Genomic DNA, 21,981 nt, shown 5'->3' with positions numbered 1-21,981 from the left:
TCTCTCTCTGTCAAATACATGGATAATATCTTAAAAAAAAAAAAAAAAAGAGTAGTGCTAAATGGTTAACTGTGTCCAGACAGGAAGGCTTAGGCCCCCTGACAGACAGGGCTCACGATTCCCTTCCTTATCTCCCGCTGAATGCTGAACGAGGCTGAATGCTGAATCCTGAATGCTGAATCCCGAGGCCGCCAGGACTGAGGTCCCCGTGCAGGCTTCAAAGCTCTCATCAGCACACAGCAATCTTCCAGAGACAAAACCATGACAACAGCCTTTAAAAATCTCTGATCATCTGCATGTCAAATGGTTCTCCATGAGAAATCCTGGTGCACTTAAAATAAAAACAATGCTGTCTGAAGGCTTACAAACAGAGCCTGGACCTTGGGAGAATTCCTGGGGCTAGCACCCCCACCTCCCTGTAACCTCCAGCCACTAATAAGGAAGCCTCTGGCTGGTGAAGAGACAAGACAGGCCATCAACTGGGAACCTGCTGGGCTTGTGTGGGCCTACATCCCGGGGCTGCCGGCCACGTGGCAGGCTCCAACACGGACAGTCTGTCTACCGCATGGGGGCATCCTGGGTGGGGACCAAGGATTGCTCCTCTCTCCTGGAACACCCCGATCCTCGGACATGGCCAGAGTTGCCCACTGTGGGCATCCGGGTTAGAACAATTCTTTGTTGCAAAGGACCAAATGACCCACTGAATGCCAATAATGGGTCCCACTTCCAAATTCCAGGAAGGAGAGGCAGTGTTCCCCGAGCTGAGACCTCTGGGCCTTACGGCCCCATCTGCCATTTGGATATGCTCCAGTAAGGACATACCAGGGCTTCTCAGCCTCCGTGCGGTTGACATTGAGGCCAGATACTTCTTTGTTGTACGGAGCTGTTCTGTGTATTGTAGGGCTTTTAGCACCATCCCTGGGCTTGACCCATCAGGTATATTGTAAGGAACCTAGGAAGATGACTAAGTAATTACTATATAAACTATTGATCTAAGTAAGTGGGAAGAGCTCTTCTCCCAAACAGGGTCCTTTCTCATTTCTGTTCATCTTTCCCTCGATGTATAGTGGGGATGGGAAAGGAAACAGGATCAGGGTTGTATATGGCAGTTCTAGAATAATCTGCCAGTCTGCATCTCAGTCCAAAACAGCATAGGGCAACATGCCCTTCAACTGTCAGATGTTCATGTGCCACATCAGAATAGAAGGATGTATCAAAAACAGAAAACAGACATAAACTCAACCAACCAGGCTCACTGGTCCAAAACCTCTTACCACCAATGACCAGCACAGCAGTGCCTGGCACATAGTAGGTACTCAATAAGTATTTCGCCAAAAGAGTCTCACTAGCCTCCCTGCATTTATTTTCCAAGGCCCCCCTGGCTGCAGACCTGGGCCTGGCCCAGGGTGGGCAGAATCTGCGGGAAGGGTGCGGCGGATGAAATGTTGGCATGCAACTGGGAGGTGGGGCTGGCAGCAGCCCTTCACCAATAGGGTGAGGCACTGCCAGGGAGCCAGACCAACCACAGGGCCTCTCGGTGGGTCTCGCGGCCCCCACCCCTGAGCCAGGAAGGCAGGGGGCAGGCAGGTTGTGAACCCTCCCAGTTACTGTGGCCTACGCTGCAGCTACAGTGCTTGAAACCGCTGGGGTGGGTGGTTATAAAAGGGTTCCCATCTGTTGCTTACTTCCTCTCGCAAATAGGTCAAGTGTCAGGGTCTTGGCGGTTCCAGGCAAAAAATGAAAAGTAGCTGGCCTTCCCCTTCCCCATACCCTTTAGCAAACATGTGGCCACAGGCTTCCCACAGGTGGGATCTTCCTGCAGGGCTTGGTCGGGAGCCCAGCATCCTCTGGTTATGAGGAAAAGGGACCTGCTGAGATTTCCCGTAGCTGTGCCAGTTCCAGGCTCGGCATCCAGGCCACCAGGTGACCACCGCTGGCCGCTCGGAAGCCCTGTGGGTGGCTCTGAGCAAGTTCCCAGTCTCACCCTTCCAGTCCTCTGGAAGCAGTTCCTGCCTCCTTCGCCCATCTCCCAACACCACAAACATCCACCAAGGGCCATCAGAATCATTCCACACAGACAGGGAACCTTCTGGATGCCTCGGATATGGGCATTCAGGCCCTGTCCTGGGCCTGAACTCAAGGAAGGCCTGGGTGCGTAAGACATAATAACACAGGGCTGGGGGGGGGGGCTGCGCACTTGGAGGGCGTTTATAGTAAACCAGGGCTTCCCTGTTCCTGGGTCTGGAGGGGGTGGATGGAGAGCACACCCGTTCCTTCCCTCCCAGCTGTCACTGCATGGTGATCACCTGCCTTGGAGTGGCACTCCCCTGCTGGTCTCCCCAAACAGCAGAAGCAGGGAGTGAGCCTTACCCATCTCTCCTTGGGCTGCTCCACCCATCCTGGGAATGGGCTGGGCTCACCGGTGAGTCAAAGAATGGACAGGAAGATGATCCCCCACAAGGACTTTCCCTTAACATTGATTTTTTTGGAGGGTGGTGATCCCAGAGGGGCAGCTCCTGGAAATAACAGCTGGCCGGACAGAGCCACTCTTAACAACAACAATAATAATAACGATGGCTACCATGCACCATCCCAGCTGTTCCCAACCACTTCCCACGTGCGAGCTCACAGTAACCTTCCAGGGAAGGCCCTTATCATGACCATCTCCACGTCTCCGATGGGGAAACTGACGCTTGCCGAGCCATGAAGCAACCCCACGAAACGACTTCCTACCAAGAAGCCCAATTTCGACATTTTGAGAGAGCTCAGAGAAGTATTTTTGAAAGAAAAACTACCGTCAGGGTTAATCATTGACAGCATTTCCGATTAGAACAGCTGTTAAAACAGCATTTGGTCCAACTCAAACAAGCCCTAAACATTCAGTTCCAAGAAAGGGGGGAGAAAAAAAAATCAAGACATGTGACTTCCACAATTGGGACAGGTCACAAATCACACACTGGAACTAGATCACACGCTGGAAAACTCCTCTTGGCAATCCAGGGCACCATGTTATCAATAAGGCAGCCGTGGTCCGCGTGAGGCTGGCCTCCATCCTTCCCTCTGCGTGGGTCGCGCAAAGCCACCATCGCCTTTGAGCCAGATCCTCAGATGCGGACCTGGGAGAAGGTAGGTGCCGGCGGCGGGGAGACCGCTGCCTTTGGAAAGAGGTGTTTGGGGAGGCGGGTGCGGCCTTTGAAAGTTTCTTTTCAAGTGTGGTCCAAAGAAGGCAGCTTGGCTGGTGGGAAAACATTGTTCCTCAGAAGAAACTAATCGAACAGACGCAGACAGAAGCAGCTCTGAGAAACGTGCCCAGAGACCCTGCGAGATTCGGAATCTGTGCTCCCAACTGGGCGCGGGGAGTAACATCTGCCCCGCGTCTCTGGCGAGACTGTTAGGCTAATAAATGACGGAAAACAAGATAGTGGGGGGCAAGTGTAATTTCCCAAGGAGCAATCTGCTCAGTGCGCCTTCATAGCTCCCGTTCTCATGACGATGATCTCAGGAAAGCAGGACCTGCCACCATCTTGCTTGTAAACCGAGGGTCCTCGAGCATCCTCGAGCTCTGCCTCTCCCATCACGCTCCAGCATGCACGGTCCGGCCCGCCGGCATGGGCCCCAGATCCAGGACGCCAAAGGAGGGGAGCTGCCACCCGCTCTTGGTCCTCGCCCCACAGCCTCCTACTCCTGGCCTTCAGCAGCCAGCCAGTCTTTGGCCCCTTTTTCTTTTTTTCCTTGAAAACGTAGCTGACTGCTCAAGACAGTCCGCAGCCCCCTGAAGGCCTCCCTACTATTTATTTTAAACTGCCCCGTTGTGTGTCCCCGCTGGCTTTCGGGAATGCACACTTCATTTCAACCTCAGCCCAATAAAAACAAGGAGAGGGAGAACCCTGCCACTTTAAAGAACACGTTACCACCCAAAGCCACGCAGAACCAACCTGGCTTCCACCCCAGCTCTGCCTCCATCTAGCTGTGTGGCTTTGGGCAACTCGCTTCCCTCCTCCGGGTTCCAATTTCATTGTCTGCAACACAGACTGGCAAAGTGGTAACTTGCAAGATCCGCGAGCTGTCATTTAGTCGTAGCCTGTTAACCATTCCTGAATGGCGCTGTGACATGTCCTTCCTCCGTACAGCTCCGTAAAAGAGAGCACGGCGAGAGTTTAAAGGGTGATGAGGAAGAGATGAGCCACTGCAAGATGTGGCTGGGCTGCCGCTGGCTGGGGCTCGGTCCCCAGGACCAGGCTTCATAGCGCAAACGGTTCGAGAGCAGTGACATCCCATCTGTCAGTGTAGCCATGGTAGGAAGGGCTCACCCTGCTCGCCGGGACCACAGCTTACTCCTCAAGAAACATGCGTGTTTGGGGTGGGGACTCGGTCCATGCCAGGGTTCTTGAACTTTAATCAGGTTTTCCCTGGTTCTCTGGCTCAAGTCCTGGGGTGTTCCAAATGAGTCTGCTTCATCTCGAATTAAAATCAGAGGGGCACAGGGGGGAAGTCAGGGGCCACGCAGAAGAAGGAGGCTGCAGCAGCCGGATGCCATAACCACGAAGCAATCAAACATCAGAAGATTCTGGAACAATGTGTCTGAGTAATTTTAACTTAAAATATCCCATTGCATGTCCCAGGCAATTCTAAATTGATAGGCCCTCAATTACTGGACTATAACATGAAATTCCTTGCCAGGCAGTTTCTCCTCGGACCGAGCTTGGACAGCTCTGAAATAAAGTAAGTGGTGTTTTATCACCAGCGGGAAGGAAGTCCAGGGACAAAGAGGGGTGAGACCTCCAGCAAAAGCCGGGATGGGGTTCCCCAGCCCTGCTCCAGCCCCACCACGGGCTCTAGGGGAAAGCAGCACCAGTGTCTTGAAGAAAGGGGCAAATAAATGATCCACTTAGCAGCCTGGGGAGATAATGGCCCCTGCTTCTGGAGGGTCTGGGAGGGTTTACATCACAGATCACTCAATGATAGGTGAGCCTCCGTAAAGGCCCTTTTAGCACTGACATATTGATCAAATTATATATAACTACAATGCCATTAAATATTTATGCCTTCTGAGGAAGCCTGCTGAATTCTTTATGCTGGGAGGGCTGGATACAAGAAAAGGCCCAGCCCGGTGTGACCCTGAGGATCTGGCTCCCGAGTGAGGGAATGGGACACTGGCTGGGGCCAGCCTGGGCCAGGCATTCTGTGCTAGCCCCTGGCCTTTCACGCAGGTAAGGACAGCAGTGAACACACAACACGCTCGCCCCCACCCAGCTAAGACAGATGAAAGGCAAAGAGAGGCCGGGGTGCCGAGCTTGGGATGTGACCCTCTTTGTGCCGCCCTGGAAGGAGTGCTGCCTTCCCTTCCTCTGCCTACCAGAGATCTCTGGCACTTTCTTCCAAGAGTCTAGGGAGTAAAGGAACTGGGAATGGTGAAGCTGCCCAAGGAAGGAGGAAGAGCGTGTAGGGGGAGGGGAGGGAGAGGAGGCATCGAGGCCACTGACCCCGGAAAGAGTTGGCAAGGCAAAGTCCCAGGCCAGGCCTGTCCTGCGCTCGGGCCTCAGTTCCCACTGCATGGAGGAGGAAGATTTGGGTGCAGTATGATCAGCAGAGCTCTCAAAAATGAATTAGGTGCTGTGTGAGAGCGAGCACCCCATCCTTAGGAGCATTCAACGGCCACCCAACAGGGACACAGGGTTAGACACCACTCCATGGGAGGCACCTGGGCCTAGGTAACAGCCAAATCCCTCCCTGGCTCTCAGATTCTACGACTTTCATTTCTCAGACTCTCAATTTCCATCCACCCGGCTTCCTGTTAACAAGATCCAATAATCTTTAAATATTTGTTCACTTTAATTTCTTGGTTCCCAAACACATTAAACTCCACTTGCCTCCCACCCCCACTCCAGGGGATGGCCCTCAAAGAGCTTGCTTGTGTCGACAGAACAGGGAAAGCCTTTGCAGATTAGACCTTCCCCCAACACTGCCCATTCATCCCAGGCGCCACTACCCCCCCATCCCTTGAGCCCTCCGTCCCCCCTCCCTCCCCTCAGATAACCCTCTGCCTCCCTCCCCCACCTTCCCAGACTCCATTGGCCAACTCCCGCCAGGAGGAAAAATTCTCAATTCATCCCTGTGGGGTTGCCATGGCAACCCCCAGCCACCTAATCCCCCTTGGAACATTATGCAAATCTCCCTTTGCCCCTCAACAGGCTGTAAAAGTCACATTACCCTTGCAGAGGCAGCTCGTTAAATTTTGGGGGTCTCCCTGTAAGGTCAGCACTACAAATGAAACACTGCTATGACTTTTTAAGGACTGAGGCTCGCTGGGAAATCTGGGTGGCAGGAAAGGAAAATGAGGTGTTGGGGGAGGGGACAGGCTGACTGTGGGCAGACACAGAGCCCCATTCTAGCCGCCCACCATTGAGTTGACAACCAAAAAGCACGTCTATCCCTCTTAGACTGAAAGGGTCAGAGGGTCCTCTCTCCCCAGACAAGGATGGCAGGAGCGGTGGCATTTCAAAGGCCATAAAAATCAGGATCGGTTATTTAGAAACTTGTTTATGGGTCGGGATGGGCCCTCTTCCCAAACCACCACCACATTCAACATCTCAGTTTACAGAAAAGGAAAACGGGGCCCAGAGAAGGCAAAGAGCTGCCCCTACATCACAAAGGCAGATAGTGGCAACCAACACTCCCAGCTCCTCCCCAATCACCAAGGGTTCACACCCAAGGGGGCAGTTTTGCTCTCCAAGGGACCCTTGGCAATGTCTAGAAGACAGTTAGGGGTGTCCTGACTAGTGGGTAGAGGCCAGGGATGCCACTCATCTTGGGGAACACAGGACAGCCTCACCCCAAAGAATTATCTAGCCTCAAATGTCAATAACGCCTAGACTGAGACACCCTGATCTGCACACAGCTGCCGCACATGCTACCGAATTCTTACTGCCTTGTCTGGGGCCTTCCCAGCCCTGGAATCAAAGTCCTGAAGTACAGGTGGGTCCTGGGGCGGGCATGTAGGAGATCACACCTTGATATAGCCTGGGGAACAAGTGGCCCATGAGTGACACAGACCGAGCTTCTAGTTGTGAACCTGTCCCCGGTCCACCGGAGACCACGAGCCAGTCACTCACCCTCTGCAGACGTCAGTGCTCCCAGCACGGCAGTGCTCCCGGCAGGCAGTGCCCACGGCTGGCATGCGGGGCCGACCAGCAGCACGTGGGAAGGGTCTGGGAAGTCCTACAACATCCGCAACCCCAGGGATCTTGGCCTCACTCTTTGAAGCCCTGGCAACTTTTGGGACTCCGTCCCACTGGGAGAATACATTGCTGAGGCCCTCCTACACACAGGGGACTGTGCTGAACAGTCACTATGCATCCGTCACCCCACATACTCCTCCTAGTGCTGCCTGTAACTGCGACGTCAAACTCAGTTCCTCGGTCACAGCAGCCACGTCTCAGGCAGCGCTGCTCTGGCACGTAAGGGGTTCCGATTCTCCCCCCAGTACAAACTGAAGTTCACAGAGGTCCCACGGTCAGCCCCAACTCACACGGCCAGGAAGTCCCGTTGGAGGACTCAAACCCAAGGTTGTCTGACTCCTAGGCCTGTCGCTTAGCCACTGGGACTTAGCACCTCCCAGCTCCAGGTGCTCTGCGCGTGACTGCCCGGACGCCCCTCTGAAAACCAGTGACTTCAGAATCCACCCCCGGCACAAAGGTGCCAGGAAAAAGTCTTATCGGGGACAGGCCCCTCTCTCCACCGGGGGCCTGGGCAGGGGGAAAGTGAGGGAGGGCTAGGTAGAGGTCCCTGCAGAAGTGGGGAGGACCCAGGTGAGAGAACAGAGAAACTCAAACAGGCTAAGTGAGAGAAGTATCTAGACAGGATCTGTACCCACCCGTCCCCTTTAAGAAGTTCTTACAGGCTGCGTACCTCGCATAAGTGGCGGGTGACACGGAGGCCAGCATCAAGCCCACAGTGAGGAGACTCTGGGAGGGGCAGAGCTGCTCTCTGAGGGCTCTGCTGCTTCTCCCCATTTCAGGCTGGCCTCATGGAGAGTCCTTGTTCCTCTGGGATGAAGCGTGAGGGTGGGACACAGGGCAATACCAACAGCGAACTTCAACTGCTCCCGTCTTTCCCTTAGGATTTCTGCCCTGAGGCCAAGCCAGGTAAGCACTGGACTGCTGCCCTCTCCAGTGGTGAGGGGCTCAAAGGAAGGGGCCCCTTCCAGGAAAGCAAGGGGAAAGGTTTTAAGGAAAAGCTAAAGCCTCTCTGAACCCATCAGTCCTGGCCGACTCACGGCCTCCACCTGCTGGGTCACATGCTCACTCTGCTCCCATCGGGCCACTGAGCCCCTCACTCTAGACCACTTAGGATCACCTGTGGCTGCTCCCGGGCCCACTGAGTCTGTTCTACCTCTTCCTGGACAGGAAGTCAGATAGTTCCTGTCCCCGACCCCAGACCAAGGATTGACTCCCATCCCTCACCCACTGGTCTCCCCCAGACTGCCCGGCTCTTCCCAGCAGAAATCACCACTGGTTCACAAAGCATGCCCTTGACAGGACAATCAGTTTCACACTCAGGGTCAGGACAGACCTGTCGAGGGCTCCCCCTAGGCAAGTTATTTGGGGACTGGGTGGAAGGCCTCCTCCTCCAACCGTCTGGTCAGAGACAGGCTGGGTGGTGTAGGAGTCCAGAACCAAAGCCTTCACACCCAACCAGGAAGAGTCCCCTCCCCTGTCCCCAAGGTGCTCCTGGTATCCCCAGGGCTGCAGGACTGTAGGAAGGACTGTGGCTCATCTGAGTCTCCTTATGAGGGAAGATGTCGCTTTTGGGGGGAAATGAAAAAGGAACTTCTACCATCGGGCTAGACTAGATTTCATTCCGTTTTTTAAAAATGACAACAAAAAAAAAAACCAGTTGAAGCATGTGAACAGTGGTCACCGAGGATTTAAAAGGGCATAGCACATGGAACTCCATGCCCAAAGAGACAGCCAAGGCATGACAAGCACAGTTTACCAGTTTACCTCCAAGCCACTGACTCTCACCTTCCTGCTACTCGGTTCCTTCTCGGAATCCCCAATTCAGCATGTTTTCTCTTCCTCATTCCTTCCTCCCCATCTCTGCTTTATCATCTTCCTCCCCACTACCTCTTTCCTCACCACCTCCTATCTTCCCTTTGTACGTCTGAACTGTCCGCAGACTGAGACGAAACACAAAAACAAAACAAAAATGTTAAACTATATGAAAGACGCTTTAACATAAAAACTCGTGACACTTTCACATTTCTTTATCCAGTCACAACTTTGTGCCCAACAGATCTCTCCCAGAAAACCTGTATCCTTCCAAGAAAGTCCATAATGCTCTGCAGGGTCAGGGAGGTGCCACCCTCTGTGATTCCCCCCCGAAACATACACTGTGCACCCAGTATGGGCCCAGGCCCACGCAGGGCTCAGGGGCCTCAGTGACTGCAAAATGGTCCTGTCCCTCAGGGAACTCACAGAGGCGCCATTCCACACACACCCCAGCCCCTGCCGCCCTGGCCAGTTTAAGAACACAGCCCTCTAGTGCCCCGGATGTACACAGGTATCCTCACACCCCATGCTCTGATGCTTTCCTTCCGGGGTGTGTCTGTCCTGCACCCAAGTGCCTGTCATTTTGGGTTCCTACAAGGAATAGGTCTACCCTGTTTTGCAAACAATCAAGTGATACAGAAATACCAAAGGTCGATTTACAATATTTGGAAAAGAGCAAAACTTTTAAACTCTTTGTCCTCAGTAAAGGCCTTCTGCTGGAATTATGTGGCAGTGGTGGTGGCAGCTGCCCCAGGCTCCCAGGCCCCTGTCGGGGTCACTCCCATGGTGGGTGGAAGGAGGAGGCTCTTTGGACACACAAGCCAAGCCCATCTACACTCCCAGCCTTTGCCACAGCCAGACTCCGGGCCCCATCCTTGCTTTCCTACCTCTGGGGACCTGGTTCTTTCTTCGCCCTTCAAAGGATGCCATTGGTAAAAGGAAGCTTTGTGATAGTGGGGTGAGGGACCTCTGCCCAAAGGGCTGTGTTGCAACTTCAGATTCAGAGTAAAGAAGCCAGCTGGGGTGAAGGGGAGGGAGGTTTTGTTCTCAGGCAAAATCTCCAGGGCTGAGTAGAGGGAACCCCTGGTTAAGCCCCTAAGCCCTGCAGGAACCTCCACTTAAGAGTAAGTCCCCGCCCTACGGACCCTCGGACCCTCGTGCTTTCTAGAGGGGCCTCTGCACAATGAACGGCCTCCCAGAATCTGCTTTGCAAGAGGCCAGGGGCTCCGAGGTCCCTCATCTGCCTCTCCCTTAAGTGGAGGCTTCCCCCACCGTCCCCCCCCCCAAGAGGTGGCCTTCCCAGAAACATCCAGAGGGCTCCCTGGAAGCCCACCCCACCCTCAGCCTGTGACATCCTTAGCCAACCAAAGAACTCAAGAAATCAATTCATGGGGGAGAATACCACTCCCAGTCCCTCCCCCAGAAACACTGGGCAGGGCTGGGGCTGAGGGGGGGGCAGGCAGCACTGGGGGGAGGCCTCACAGTAACCAGTCCACCGGACAGTCCTTACTTAGGTGCGGGCAGGAAATGCCCCCTTCCCCAAGTTTCTCTTCAGCCCCAACCTGGGGGGGAACATTTCTCGGGAAAGGCAAGAGAGAGGAAAGAAAAAGCCAGGGGAGAGGAGAGGCGTGCGAGAGGACCCAGCATCTTGGCTGTGAGTCTCAGAAAGCATTTGTTGAAAACAAGATATTGTCCCTTTAAGCATATAAAAACAAGGCCCTCGAGCACGCAGTTCTCACTCTGGTACACAATTATGGGTGCTTTCAGCTGTCTAGCACTGCTTCAAGTGCTCTCTTAAACCAGACTGTCAATGGCATGTTGAAAGCTATTTTGCGGCTGCTATCATTAATAGCAAAGTGGAGAGAGCTGGCTGATGAGAATTAAATATGGGGGAGGGGCGGGTCAGAACCAGTCATTACAGAATTACCCACCCGGGAGAGGAGGCAAGGCCACTTTGGGGAAGAAAGTTCAAAGAGGCATGCTGGGGTGCCGAAGCAGGCGCGGGGGAGGCCTCTGCCAGCCCAGGGCGTCCCCCACCGTCCCCCGCCCTCCACCTCCAGCCCACCGGCCCGCCCCGGGGGCAGATGGCCCCGGGCCAGCCCTGCAGAGCCATATGGGGACAGAGGGAGCCGCGGAGTCGGAGTGTGAGAGCAGAGAGGCCTTGGAGATCACTTTGCTGCAAAATGTCACCACCTCGCCTCACTCCCCAAGTGCAGCCCCACCCCCTGCCATTCCAACTTGTGGACTGTGCTTCCGCTGGCCTTTCCAAGAGTGGCTGCCACTGAGAGACAGAGAGAGAGGCCTCTCTCCTCTCTCTCCTCTCTCTCTCTCCTCTCTCTCTCTCTCTCTCTCTGTGGCTGGCTTCTGTCTCATCAACCCCTGCCCTCCCTTTAAGACTCAGCTCAGGTATCAGCCCTTTGGTGTAGACTTCTCTGACCCGACTCCCCTTTCCCTCCCCTTTCCGGGGAAGAATAAGTTGTTCTGTCCTGGGTGCTCCTCCCGTGACAGACACTGGGCCCTATTAGCACTTACCTCACTGCGCTGCCATGACTTATTTAGATGCCAAATCCCCAGCCCAGGGAATGGTGTCTTATTCGGCTGTGTAACCAGCCCCAGCCCACACCCAGCACATCCCAGGCCCCTAATAACCGTTCTGGCATGCATCCAACCCCCTCATTTTCCTGATGAAGAAACTGGATGCTGAGCCGTAGGAGGAAGCCTGCAGCGCTGGTGGCCAACCCACAATTAAAAACCCTCGCTTCCTACCGCCAGAGCTCAGGGAATCCAAATCCCACCCTCTGACAACCCGAGTTAATTCGGAGTAAAGGAAAAACCGGCGTGTTTACTGAGCACCTGCTTCGTGCACGTAACAGACCCCAGCCGAGGGGCTTCCTCCACCAGCCCCTCCATCGCTACAAAAAACAAGATGCTCACGGGTGAGAAAGGGCAGCACTTGCACGCCGGATCACAGGGGGAAAGCCCACTGAGGTTTGGCCTCGACTACCTTTTCGCCCCAGGTGTCCTGGTATTTTGTGCAAACAGATCTGGATAAAAAACACTTGTCCATGCAGGAGGGAAAAGGGAGCTCATTCCTTGACCGACTCACTCCTAGGACAAAATGGAAATGAAGGGCCTCTGACATAGACCAGACCCTTCCTATAATAAGTGGAGGAGGAGGAATCTGAAGAGAGAAAAGAAGAGCTCTGTGCCCTCCAGGGGCCTCTGGTCCAGGAGAGTTCGCGGAAGGAGTCTTACTAAGAAGCCAGGTTTCCCACCCAGGCTCCGCGTCCTTGAGTAAGAGCGGGAGCTATTTGTGTGACCATCTCCTGGGTCATCCCCATGATCACACATATGAGAAGGGAAAGAGCCAGAGGACCACACCAACCCCGCGTGGTACAGCTCATTCCGCAGTGAAGAATGGGGTCCGGAGAAGGCTGGTGTGGAAGGCAGTCTGGGGCAGGGGCAGGGGACTTTGAGCTCAGCAGACCCCAAAGCTGACCACAGCAGGGCCCCAGGGCAGTGAGAGGAGCTGTGGGATTGGAAGACTGTCCTCGGCAAGAGTGACCAGCCAGGAAAGGTGAGGTGCAAACCAGGGCCCAGGAGGGGGGCTTGGGTGCCACCAAAAACCACTACTCCAGATCTCTTCTGAGCTCAACCCCAGATGCCACGCCAACAGGCACTCCTGGGCCGGGTCTTTGTAACCTCGCCACCTGCCGGTTCCCTCTGGTCACCCGCTATCTGCAAAAGTGATGGTCACAGAACTTCAACTCCTACCTGGAGATCTTCCAGCCAAGCCCCTAATTACTCAGGGGATGAGAGGGGAGGGGACGGAGATTTGCCATCTCCTTCTTCAGCCCTGTGTTCGCGGCTTTCTGTATCCTTGGGTAAAAAGGTCACAAGTTTTACCACTTTACCTCGCCAGTGAACCTTACCTCTGGGGTTGCTAGTTATGCATTCGGTTTATTATTACGCACATCGAATCATTGGTTGTGCAAGTAACTGGCAATTCGGAAGAGGGCTGTGGGCAAAAAGTGTTCAGCTGATATGGTTATACAACCCGAAATGGGGTACTTTGTACTTTGGCATAGCCGGGTTTGTAGCCTTAGCCTCTTGAGATAAAAAGGCAGAAAGAAGCAATAAGACTTAAAGCCACAGTAAGACTGGTTAGTAAACAAATACGCTTCACTTCTTGAGTCTTGCTAAACAGAGACGTGGGGACAGGCTGAAAGGCCACAGGAGTAGCCCCAGCACTAACCAGCGGGACTGGGTTAGCTCAGCTCCCCTCCCCGGCCTCAGTTTCCTCATCTGTAACGTGGAAGGTCTGGATGAGAAGCCAGAGGGCTCTCCCAGTTCTGGGATGCCGAAAGAAACTTGGAGGAAGGGTTGCTCCCTCTGGGTTTACAGAAAAAGTGTGACCTCTTTGGAAACCTTAGCGCTGACCAGGGAAAGGTGAAGACGGCCTGACCCAGCTTCTCCTGCCTCAAACCCCACGCCCAACAGGTGCTCTGGGGTGCTCCTCTCTAAGCCAGCTTTGTCACTAGTGGCCGACACTGGAGAGCCCCAGCAGGAACAGGATGGGAACCGATGAGCTGGGCAGCCACCATCGCCTCCCTGGCCTCGCTGAATCACCCTTGACATTCTGCCTGGAAGCAGGAGCTTGGAGGAGGTGGGTGACCCCTTGAAGGCTGAGGCCTGGCCCGTGATTCTATAATCTTTGCTTTGCCATAATTAGGGCGGTAGGCAGAGGAGTAGGAGGAAAACCCATTTATTACTTCTCTGGGATTTGACAGCTTGGAAAAAGAGCGAGAAGGAGACAGAGAAAACAGCCAGGAAAGGAGCCAGCCACGGTGAGTTTAACCTCTCCGTAAAATAAAAATGGGCTGGCCGTGCCTCACCAGCTGCCCTCTGTCAATAATCGGGGCCCATCTGGCAGAACCTGAGGTTCCCATCTAATAGGCATTTCCCATAGAGACAGCAAAGGAGAGCCTTAAAAAAAAAACGTGGTGGTGGCTGATGGAAAGAGGGGGTGTGGTGCGAGCGAGCAGGCTGACGACCCCCACATTTCCCAAGGTGCTGGCTCTGGCGCTCACCTATTATATAAAGGTACAGCTAGTCCCCACCCCCCACCCCTAAGCTTAAAGATGAAGAATCCAGCCTGTTTGTTCCAGGCAGATGTAATCACACGAACAGTCAAGTCTAGAGGGCAGGACACTGCATGAATAATTCAAGCACTCCAGTCACTTGATTGTGTGTGCAGATAAAACACCAGTCAACCGCTAAACAGGTCAGCTGATAAACTTGTTTGCTCAGGCCTAACCACCATCCGCCAAATGCACCCAAGACCCACACTACAATTAGTGGCTGGGTTTTCTTCTGCAGAACCCTCGCAAGCCTAGGGAGTGGCCGGCCCCATTAGGTCAGGGTTGCATTTCTCCGCCCCGGTTTCTTCACCTCCTTGCCTCTTTGTTCCTCCACAGCCACAGGGCGATTTCACCCAACTCAAGACAGTGCCCTAAACCCTGCAAAGGCCCTGGCACTCAGAGCACACTCATTCATGCTGGGAAGCCAAGGGGAACTGGCTGGAAGGCAAAGGTGAGTGGCAAACGGGGTCAAAGCGCCCAGTGGAGGAATCCAGAGGCCTGGACTGAAGTCCCATCTCTGCCCCACTGGCCTCCCCGAAGCCTCAGTTTCCTGGCCTATCCAAAGGGCGCAAAGATCCCATCTGTCTGCCTCTGGCAGCTGGGAGGATTGCAGGAGACTGTGTCGCCAAACCTCAGGCATTCTCCCCCTAAGAGCCCCGGCTGGGGACTAGCCAGAGGGTCCCAGATGCACACAGCTGCTCTTGATGCCAATGCCACCACCAAAGGCGTTAAGATGGTTAACTCTTCCAGAATTCAGAGTCCGCCCAGGACTCCGGGAACACCTTTGCTCCACCAGCCAAGGTGAATTCTTTGTGCCAAAGAACCATTCACTCACAGACGTGGGGAACACCACCCATGCAGACCTCAACATGCAACGACGTATTACACCTTAATTACGAAGCTTTTAGAATAACTGTTGCTATAAATTTTAAACCTGGGTGCAATTACCCTCTTTAGACACACCCAAGATACTAAGCACTGAGGGGAAAAAAAAAAAAGAGGGGGCGGAGAAAGGGAGGAGGTGGCATCGTCCATAACACCTCCAGGTCCTTGAACACCTGGGACTCCAGGTCCGAGGCATGCATTCTAACTGGACCAGTCAGACTCGGCTGGTACCACGGAAAGCTGGGCAGAACATGTCTCCAGTTCATTCTTTAGAAGAGAAACATCTCTATGGACAAAGCCATGTCTGCTTATGATTTCCGTGAGTCAAAAAGTAAAAACCTGGTAGCCTTTCTGCGCCTTCCTAAGGAGCTCATAATCCCTCAGGAAGCCACAGATGGCTTGCCACAATGCTCCATAAACTCAGGCCCCTTTCTGGCCGCCCTCCACCCAACACGGGGGCTCCTCCAGTACAGAAAAGAAACCACAGATTCAAAAGGTTCCATAGGAAGCCGCTGGAGCAGGCGGCAAGCTACAAGCATTCCTGGGTCACCTGCCCGGGTCCCTGCCCCCTGAAAAAACAAAATTTAGACCCTGTAAACGACTCTTCATTTAAGGCAGAAAATCCATTCAAGTCACGGTCACCAAAGGCTAGAATGAGTCAACAGCTTTCTGAGATTTCAAGAACACCAATTGTTAAAAAGAACAACCGGCCTGCGCCATTTATTCGTGCCAAGTCACTTCTAATCGCTGGCCAAGCCAAATTACAGGCAGCCTCTCCTTGGAACACAAATACACAAACAGGCCTCTCCCACAGCCCAGCCTAGCACCCGGGACTAGCTAGATATGCACGGAGATAAAGGCTGTTTGTATTTGCTCGGTTGGAGGTATACTGTTATTAGAAGAGTGACAATACGAGGTAGTTTACATATCCATCAAACAGCACACTCGTTCAACTGGTTTGACTTCAGGATTTCAAAGCTGAGCTCAACTACCAGCCATCTCAAAAAGTCCTGGCGAGGCTGCCCCTGGGCAAGTTACTTCACCTCTCCGCTTCGGCTTCCTTCTCTGTAAAATGGGAACCCGGTCGCCTTCAAATTAAGATAGAGAGGAGAAAGCGGCCTCAGAACTGTAAGGCATTCCGGCTGCAGTTCATCCCAGATTCATATATTTCAGCAGTTAGTGGCTTGTGCCCTTAAATTCTGACAGCTCAGCCTGGCTTTTAAGACTCTTGAAGTTTAATCTTATCAAGGCAGAACATCAATTTTTTGCACACACACACACACACACACATCCCTCCTGCGTTTCCTCTCGAGAATTTTACATTAAAACATTTAAAAGCGGCCAGCCAGCCCCCTCCGGGTTTCAGGAGTTTGTAAAGCAGATCCTGAAGGTACAACTTGCCCTTTGCTCCTTTATCTTCCACCAAGATCCAAGACCAGGACTAATTTCACAAGCTCGATTACTAAAAGCTCAATATGTCCAAGAAATCAGCAACGCTTCAGACCCTGCATTTGGGAGACTGGCTCCATTCGCTCTTCGAGGAGGAGGAACAGAAGGACCAGGCTCATTTTCAGACAGGAGGGCCTATCAGAAACCCATGTATTTGTATGTTTTTAACCATCAGATAGATTTTTTAAGTAGAAAAGCACTCACCTGCTTGTGCATTTCAATGTTCAGGCCATAGGACATCTCATAGTACTAAAAGTAAAAAGAATGGGCCATTAACGGGCAACACACTTGATCTGTTCACTTTCCAAAATCAGCTTTGGGGGCAGGTTTCTGGCCAAGCCATACTTTTATGATAACATCTGCTCAAGAAGTTCAACCCAAACCCCCAAGCCAGCTACAGAGAGGGTTTTAAGAGCTGACGAGGGGCGAGTGCTGTTCTCGTCTCCACAGACCATTATATATGCAGTAACGCGAAGAGCTGAGCCCTCCCTCCCACAAGCACCGCATGTGCCATATATCCTGTTTATACAAGGTTCGGGTTCAACAGGGAATCGTGTGTACACTGGGACCCTCTTGTCCTCTGAGAGTTATTTAGCAATGTGTCGAAGGCCTCTTATGTGGAAAGCAGTGCAGGGAGGGCGCTTAAGTGCCTTGCATGTCCTCTCACAAACACAAGATTGAAACTCACTGGAACAGACACTGGGAAAAGGGCGAGAGTCTACCTACTGCCCCAAGGCTGACAAGATTCTCAGCTGGGGTATCCCTGAGGAGGGAGGGGAATGGAGGCAGAGGGCTTTACAAGGCTCCTCCAGGCTCACAAAACCCAGGGGGAGGCAGGGGGGAGGGGGAGAGGGCTTCTGTCCCACTCTGGCTAGATCCCAGGGCTGCAAAGCAGCAAAGTTTCCAAACACTCCCAGGAGGTCTCTAAAAGAGATTTTATCCAACCCTGACGTGGGCTGATCCAATCCTATCTTACTAGCCAAGATAGGGCAACCAGCCCTCTGGGAAACCTTGAAAACACAAATGAAAGGGGCAAAGAGGTAGCGCTCAAGCGTCCCGCCTGGACTTGGGTTTCTCTTTCTGCCCCTCCTCTCACCCACCCTCCTGCAAGTGGCCCGGGCTAAGGAGGGGGGGGTGCTGGTGGAGGGTCGGGGCACAGTCGGACGACACCGGCTCCCAGGGCTGCCCTGTGGCGGGCTGGCCGCGGCATGTGGGGGACCCCGCTTCAGGGTCCCGGGACTCCCCCCTCCGCCCCCGGCCCGCGGCCGCCTCTCACCATCACGTAATGGCGCTGCATCTCCGTCTTCTCGTTCGCCAGCTTGTCGTACTCCACTTTGAGGCTGCGAGGGCAGGAGGAGCCGGCTCAGGCCTGGTGCCCGCGCGGCCTCCTCCGAGGCTCCAGCTCCAGGGCCTCCGCGAGCCACTTTTCCCCTTCCTGACGCCCCCGGGGGTACCCCGGTCATCCCGCAGCCTCTGGACTGAGGGGGCTCGGGTCCCCGCCGCGGGGAGGGGAGCGAAACAACTTGAAACTTCCCGCGGCCGAGCGCGTGGACTCCTCGGGGCAGCGGGGGGCAAGAGGGGGGCCCAGCTCGCGACCCCCGGAACCCAGAGCGAGCCCGCCGCGACCCCGACCCTCACCCCGCGGGCTCCGCGGGCGGCACGGGGAGCCGGGAGGCGGCGGGCAGCAAAGGGTTAAAGCGCCGCGTTCGGAAAGGGGAAACAAAAGGCGGAGGCCCGGGCTGCCCCGCCGCCCCGGGTCTGGAGCCCCTACCGTCCCCGCGGGGGGTGGCAGGAGCCGCGGCGGGGACGCCCCTCCCCGCCGGCCCCGGGGCGGCCCCCACCGGCCTTACCTGTGATATTGAGCTTGCAGGAACTGGAATTCGTCTTTGATCCTGTCACAAGACTCAGCCACCGTGAATTTAAATCCCGGCTGCCCGGGTTGATGGGGAGCCTGGAGCCCGGGAGGACAAGACAGGGGAGGGGGCGGGGGCGTCAGACCTGGCTCCAGGCTGCCCCAGACCCTCGGCGGCTTCTGCCGGCTCCCCCCGCCCAACCCGGGAGGCCACCCTCACAGCCCAGAACGTTCCCAGCAAGTTTCTTAGCTGCCCGTCGGGGCGGGAGGGGGGGGCGCCCCAAATCCCTCCCCATTCGCGGCCAGGGCTCGCATCTCTTGCACGAATGGGCTCCCATTCCCAAGTAAGACAGGGACTGGGAGACAGCCGGGTGAGTAGGGAGATTTGGGAGGGGGGCGGGGGACAACGTGAAAACAAACAGTTCCGCTGGAACACAGGCAGCCCCCCACGCCACTCGGGCGGAATTAACAACCTCTCTCAACGGCGCCCCCCCCATCCCCATCCCCTTTGTGTGAGCGCGCGCGCGCGCGCGCACACACACACACACACACACACACACACACACACACACCATAAAGGTAGCAACAAGCAAAATGGAGGTGCCAGATAAACTGCCTCGTTTACCCTGCCATGATAGATGCTTAAATAAACCGAGTTGCAATTACTCACCGGATGTCTGCCTTGCGGATACATGGCAGGGAGGGGTCGTGATTCCGAGAGCGTGGAAGCGCCGAGAGCTCCGGCCGGGGACGTGCGGGGAAGGGGGGAGCCAAGCCCCAGCGGGGGGCGGCCGGGAAACCGAGAGCTCGCCCCCGGCCCCCCCAGCCCGCTCTCGCAGCGAAATCCCAGAGTCGGGCGCCCGCCCCAAGTGGAGACAAAGAGCTGCGGAGCAGGCGGCAAAGTCGTCGGCGGGCGCCGAGGCCGGGCGGCGGGCGCGGGCTTTGTGCGCCTAGGGCTCGGCGGGCTGCGGCCGGCCGCCTTCCCCCCGCTGCGTGGAGCGCGTCAGAGCCGGGGGCTGCGCGGACATTGTCGTATCCCCGGTGGCTCCGGCGCGGGGTCCCGAGGCCGGGGTCCCCTCCTGGGGCGACTGCGGGCCCCCTCCGGGATCACTCAGCGCCTCGCGCAGTGAGGGGGGCGCGCCGAGGCAGCCCCAGCATCCGGGGCGCGCGGGTCCGATCCCAGAGGCGGCGCTCCGGGAGAAGAGGAAGGAGGCAAGCACCGAGGTGGCGGCTGGGGGCCGCAGGAGCGCCGGAGGGTGAGGGCGGGAGCCCGGCGCGGGCGCTTCGACGCCCCCCCTCGGAGAGGAGAGCCTGCTGTTCCGTCTGCTACTGCCGCCGCCGCCGCCGCTGCAAGCCCTTCCCAGGGCCGAGGAGGAAACTCCAGGCTCAGTAGGTGCAAATCAGCCGCCCTGGCATCGTAACTCCAGCGGCCACAGGAAGCCTCCCTCCGCAAAGGGGTCCTCGCTGCTCCCAGCTCCAGCGCCGCGTCCTCACCGAGGAGCGCTCGGCGCCGCCGCCACCGCCTCGGAGCGCACAGGCAGGAGAGCGCAGCCCGAGACCGGGTAGCTCTGCGGCTTCCTTCCTTCCCCTCGGCCCGGCTCTCCTCTCCGCGCCCCGACAAACCCCCCAATACACACCCCAAACACACACACAGCCAAAAAAGTGCCCGGGACCTGCGGATACCACACACAGACAGGCGAGGGGGACGAGCACGAGGTCTGAACTGCCGCGAGAGCAGTTCCAAATAGGGACTGAAAAGTAACAAAATAATGTGGCAGCTTCGCCCGGCGCTGGCCAATGGGAGCGCGGGGCCCCCACGTGGGGCTATCAGCCTCGGCCTGCGACTGGGCGCCGCCGGGCGCGACGTCACAATGCCCTCTTGTGTCTAAAACTATGCATGAAAAGTAGCAATCAGGCCCTACCCGCTGGTGACTTTCGCATGGGAGTGAAAAACAGCGCTCCTCAGATCAGGAATTAACCGAAAGACATATAATAAATAGATATATATTATAGTCCTGGGCTGCTAGACTTTTTTTCCCCCGCCTCTCTCTTTCCTCCCCCCCCCCACGATCTACTAGCAAATAATTATTTGGCGGGAGGGGGAAAGAGAGGAAACAGAGAAATAACAAAAGAAAAAAAGACAAGCTGTACGGTCCTCAAAACCTGTGGCTGGTAGTAATGTATCAGTTTATTCTGCAGTGGCGGCGAACGATTCCTCCCTCGAATCTCATTAGGTCTGCAAAGCAGCCCAATTAGATACTATAAAACAAACAGAATCACTTTGTCACTTCAATGTTTTCACTTCGCAAGATTTAAGACTGATAAAATGGTGGGTCCCAAAGTTGCCTCCCACCTTAAAAAATTTGTTGGGAACTGAGGGTGCCCCTTTCTTTACCCCTTCTCCTACCCACCCCCCCACCCCTCACTGGCCCCCAGCTTTTCTCCTTTGTTCATTCGTCCTTCTTTTCAGAAAGCCAAATAAACAGCGTCTTTGATGTGCGGCGGCTGCCTGAGAGAAGTCGGGGGAACTCTTGCTTGGCGGGCAGCGCAGATGGAAGGGCCGGCTGCCGGCGGACAACCGGCCCAGTTCGCGCTTTCCCCATTCGGGGCTCCTTCTCGCGGCTCCTCACCGCGCGCTGGGGCCAAGGGAGCGGAGGAGGGGATGGGGAGGCGGCCCTGCCCCGGCCCGGTAGCTCCCCGTTCCCACCCGGTTTACCAGGCCTGCTCGCGGCGGTGTCACCGCGTCGGCGGAAGCCTGCGGAGGGGCGCGCGTGCCGGCCCGTGGGTGTCTCGGCCGCCAGCCTCAACGCCCCGGGAGGCGCAGGCGTTCGATCGCCCCCGTGCGCTCCTCTCGCACCCCCACCGCCGCGCCCCGGGACTCCCCGCGTGGTCGCACAGGCCACTCGACTCCAGGGGCCAGTTTGCCCGCAAACCGGTAGCCTCGATCTGCCGATCTGGGCAGATGGGCCCGGTTGGGGGGGTGGGGGCGCAGTCGCGCCCCAGACCCCCGCGGGCACCGCCGGTGGACGGGCCCCGGGGTGGGGGGGGCCCTGGTCCCTCCCCGGCATCTCCATGAGAGCGCACGCACCCCGGGGCCGGTGGCGGGCGCGAGCGAGCGGGCCGCGCGCCCCCGGATCTATATTTTCCCCTCATTAGGATCTGGAGTTCGCTCTTGCATCTTAATGAGGAGCTGAGAGCGAGCGGGCGCTCGGAGGCCGGTGCGCAGGGAGTTACACGTGAGCGCCCGCCTCGGAGTTGAACCTCCCAGCGCCCGCTCCGGCCGCCAGCCCTGAACCGCGCTCCTCTCTTCATTTATTTATTTTCCTAAATAAAAACATAAATCGTGTACGGCGCGCACCGAAGGGGGGGTAGGGAGAAGCCCAGCTCGACAGATGCGAGCATCTGGCCGCAGCATTCATTAGACACAAAATGGCTCCTCTTTGGAGCTTCCTTTTCCCCTCCCCCTTCTCTGCCCTCCCCCTTACGTCACGGGTGGGCGCACCCGTTTCCTACCCGCCCCGCCCCTTTCTCGCTCCTGCCCCCACGTGGGAGCCGTCGACCCCGCCCCCGAGCAAGGCCCGGAAGACCAATCAGAGACCGCTGA

General features: G+C 55.9%; 1 protein-coding gene across 8 annotated transcripts in view; it reads right to left on the bottom strand.

Annotated features, from left to right (window-relative positions):
• Positions 1–20,134, bottom strand: part of TLE3 (TLE family member 3, transcriptional corepressor) — a 47,353-nt gene extending 27,219 nt beyond the window's left edge. For all 8 annotated transcript variants that reach the window (XM_045810616.2, XM_045810618.2, XM_045810617.2 and 5 more), the window contains exons 1-4: positions 19,048–20,134; positions 18,376–18,476; positions 17,802–17,865; positions 16,730–16,774 (exon numbers count right to left, since the gene is read on the bottom strand). In XM_045810616.2, coding sequence (XP_045666572.1) covers positions 16,730–16,774; positions 17,802–17,865; positions 18,376–18,476; positions 19,048–19,071 — 234 coding nt within the window. In that variant the 5' untranslated portion in view covers positions 19,072–20,134. The remainder of the gene's footprint in view (positions 1–16,729; positions 16,775–17,801; positions 17,866–18,375; positions 18,477–19,047) is intronic.
• Between the last annotated feature and the right edge of the window lie 1,847 nt (positions 20,135–21,981).

This window comes from Ursus americanus, chromosome 28, assembly GCF_024610735.1.
Source record: "Ursus americanus isolate L20-20 chromosome 28, mUrsAme1.1.p, whole genome shotgun sequence".
Taxonomy (NCBI): domain Eukaryota; kingdom Metazoa; phylum Chordata; class Mammalia; order Carnivora; family Ursidae; genus Ursus; species Ursus americanus.
Note: the sequence above shows the minus strand (reverse complement) of the source record. Positions and strands in the feature narration are given on the sequence as shown.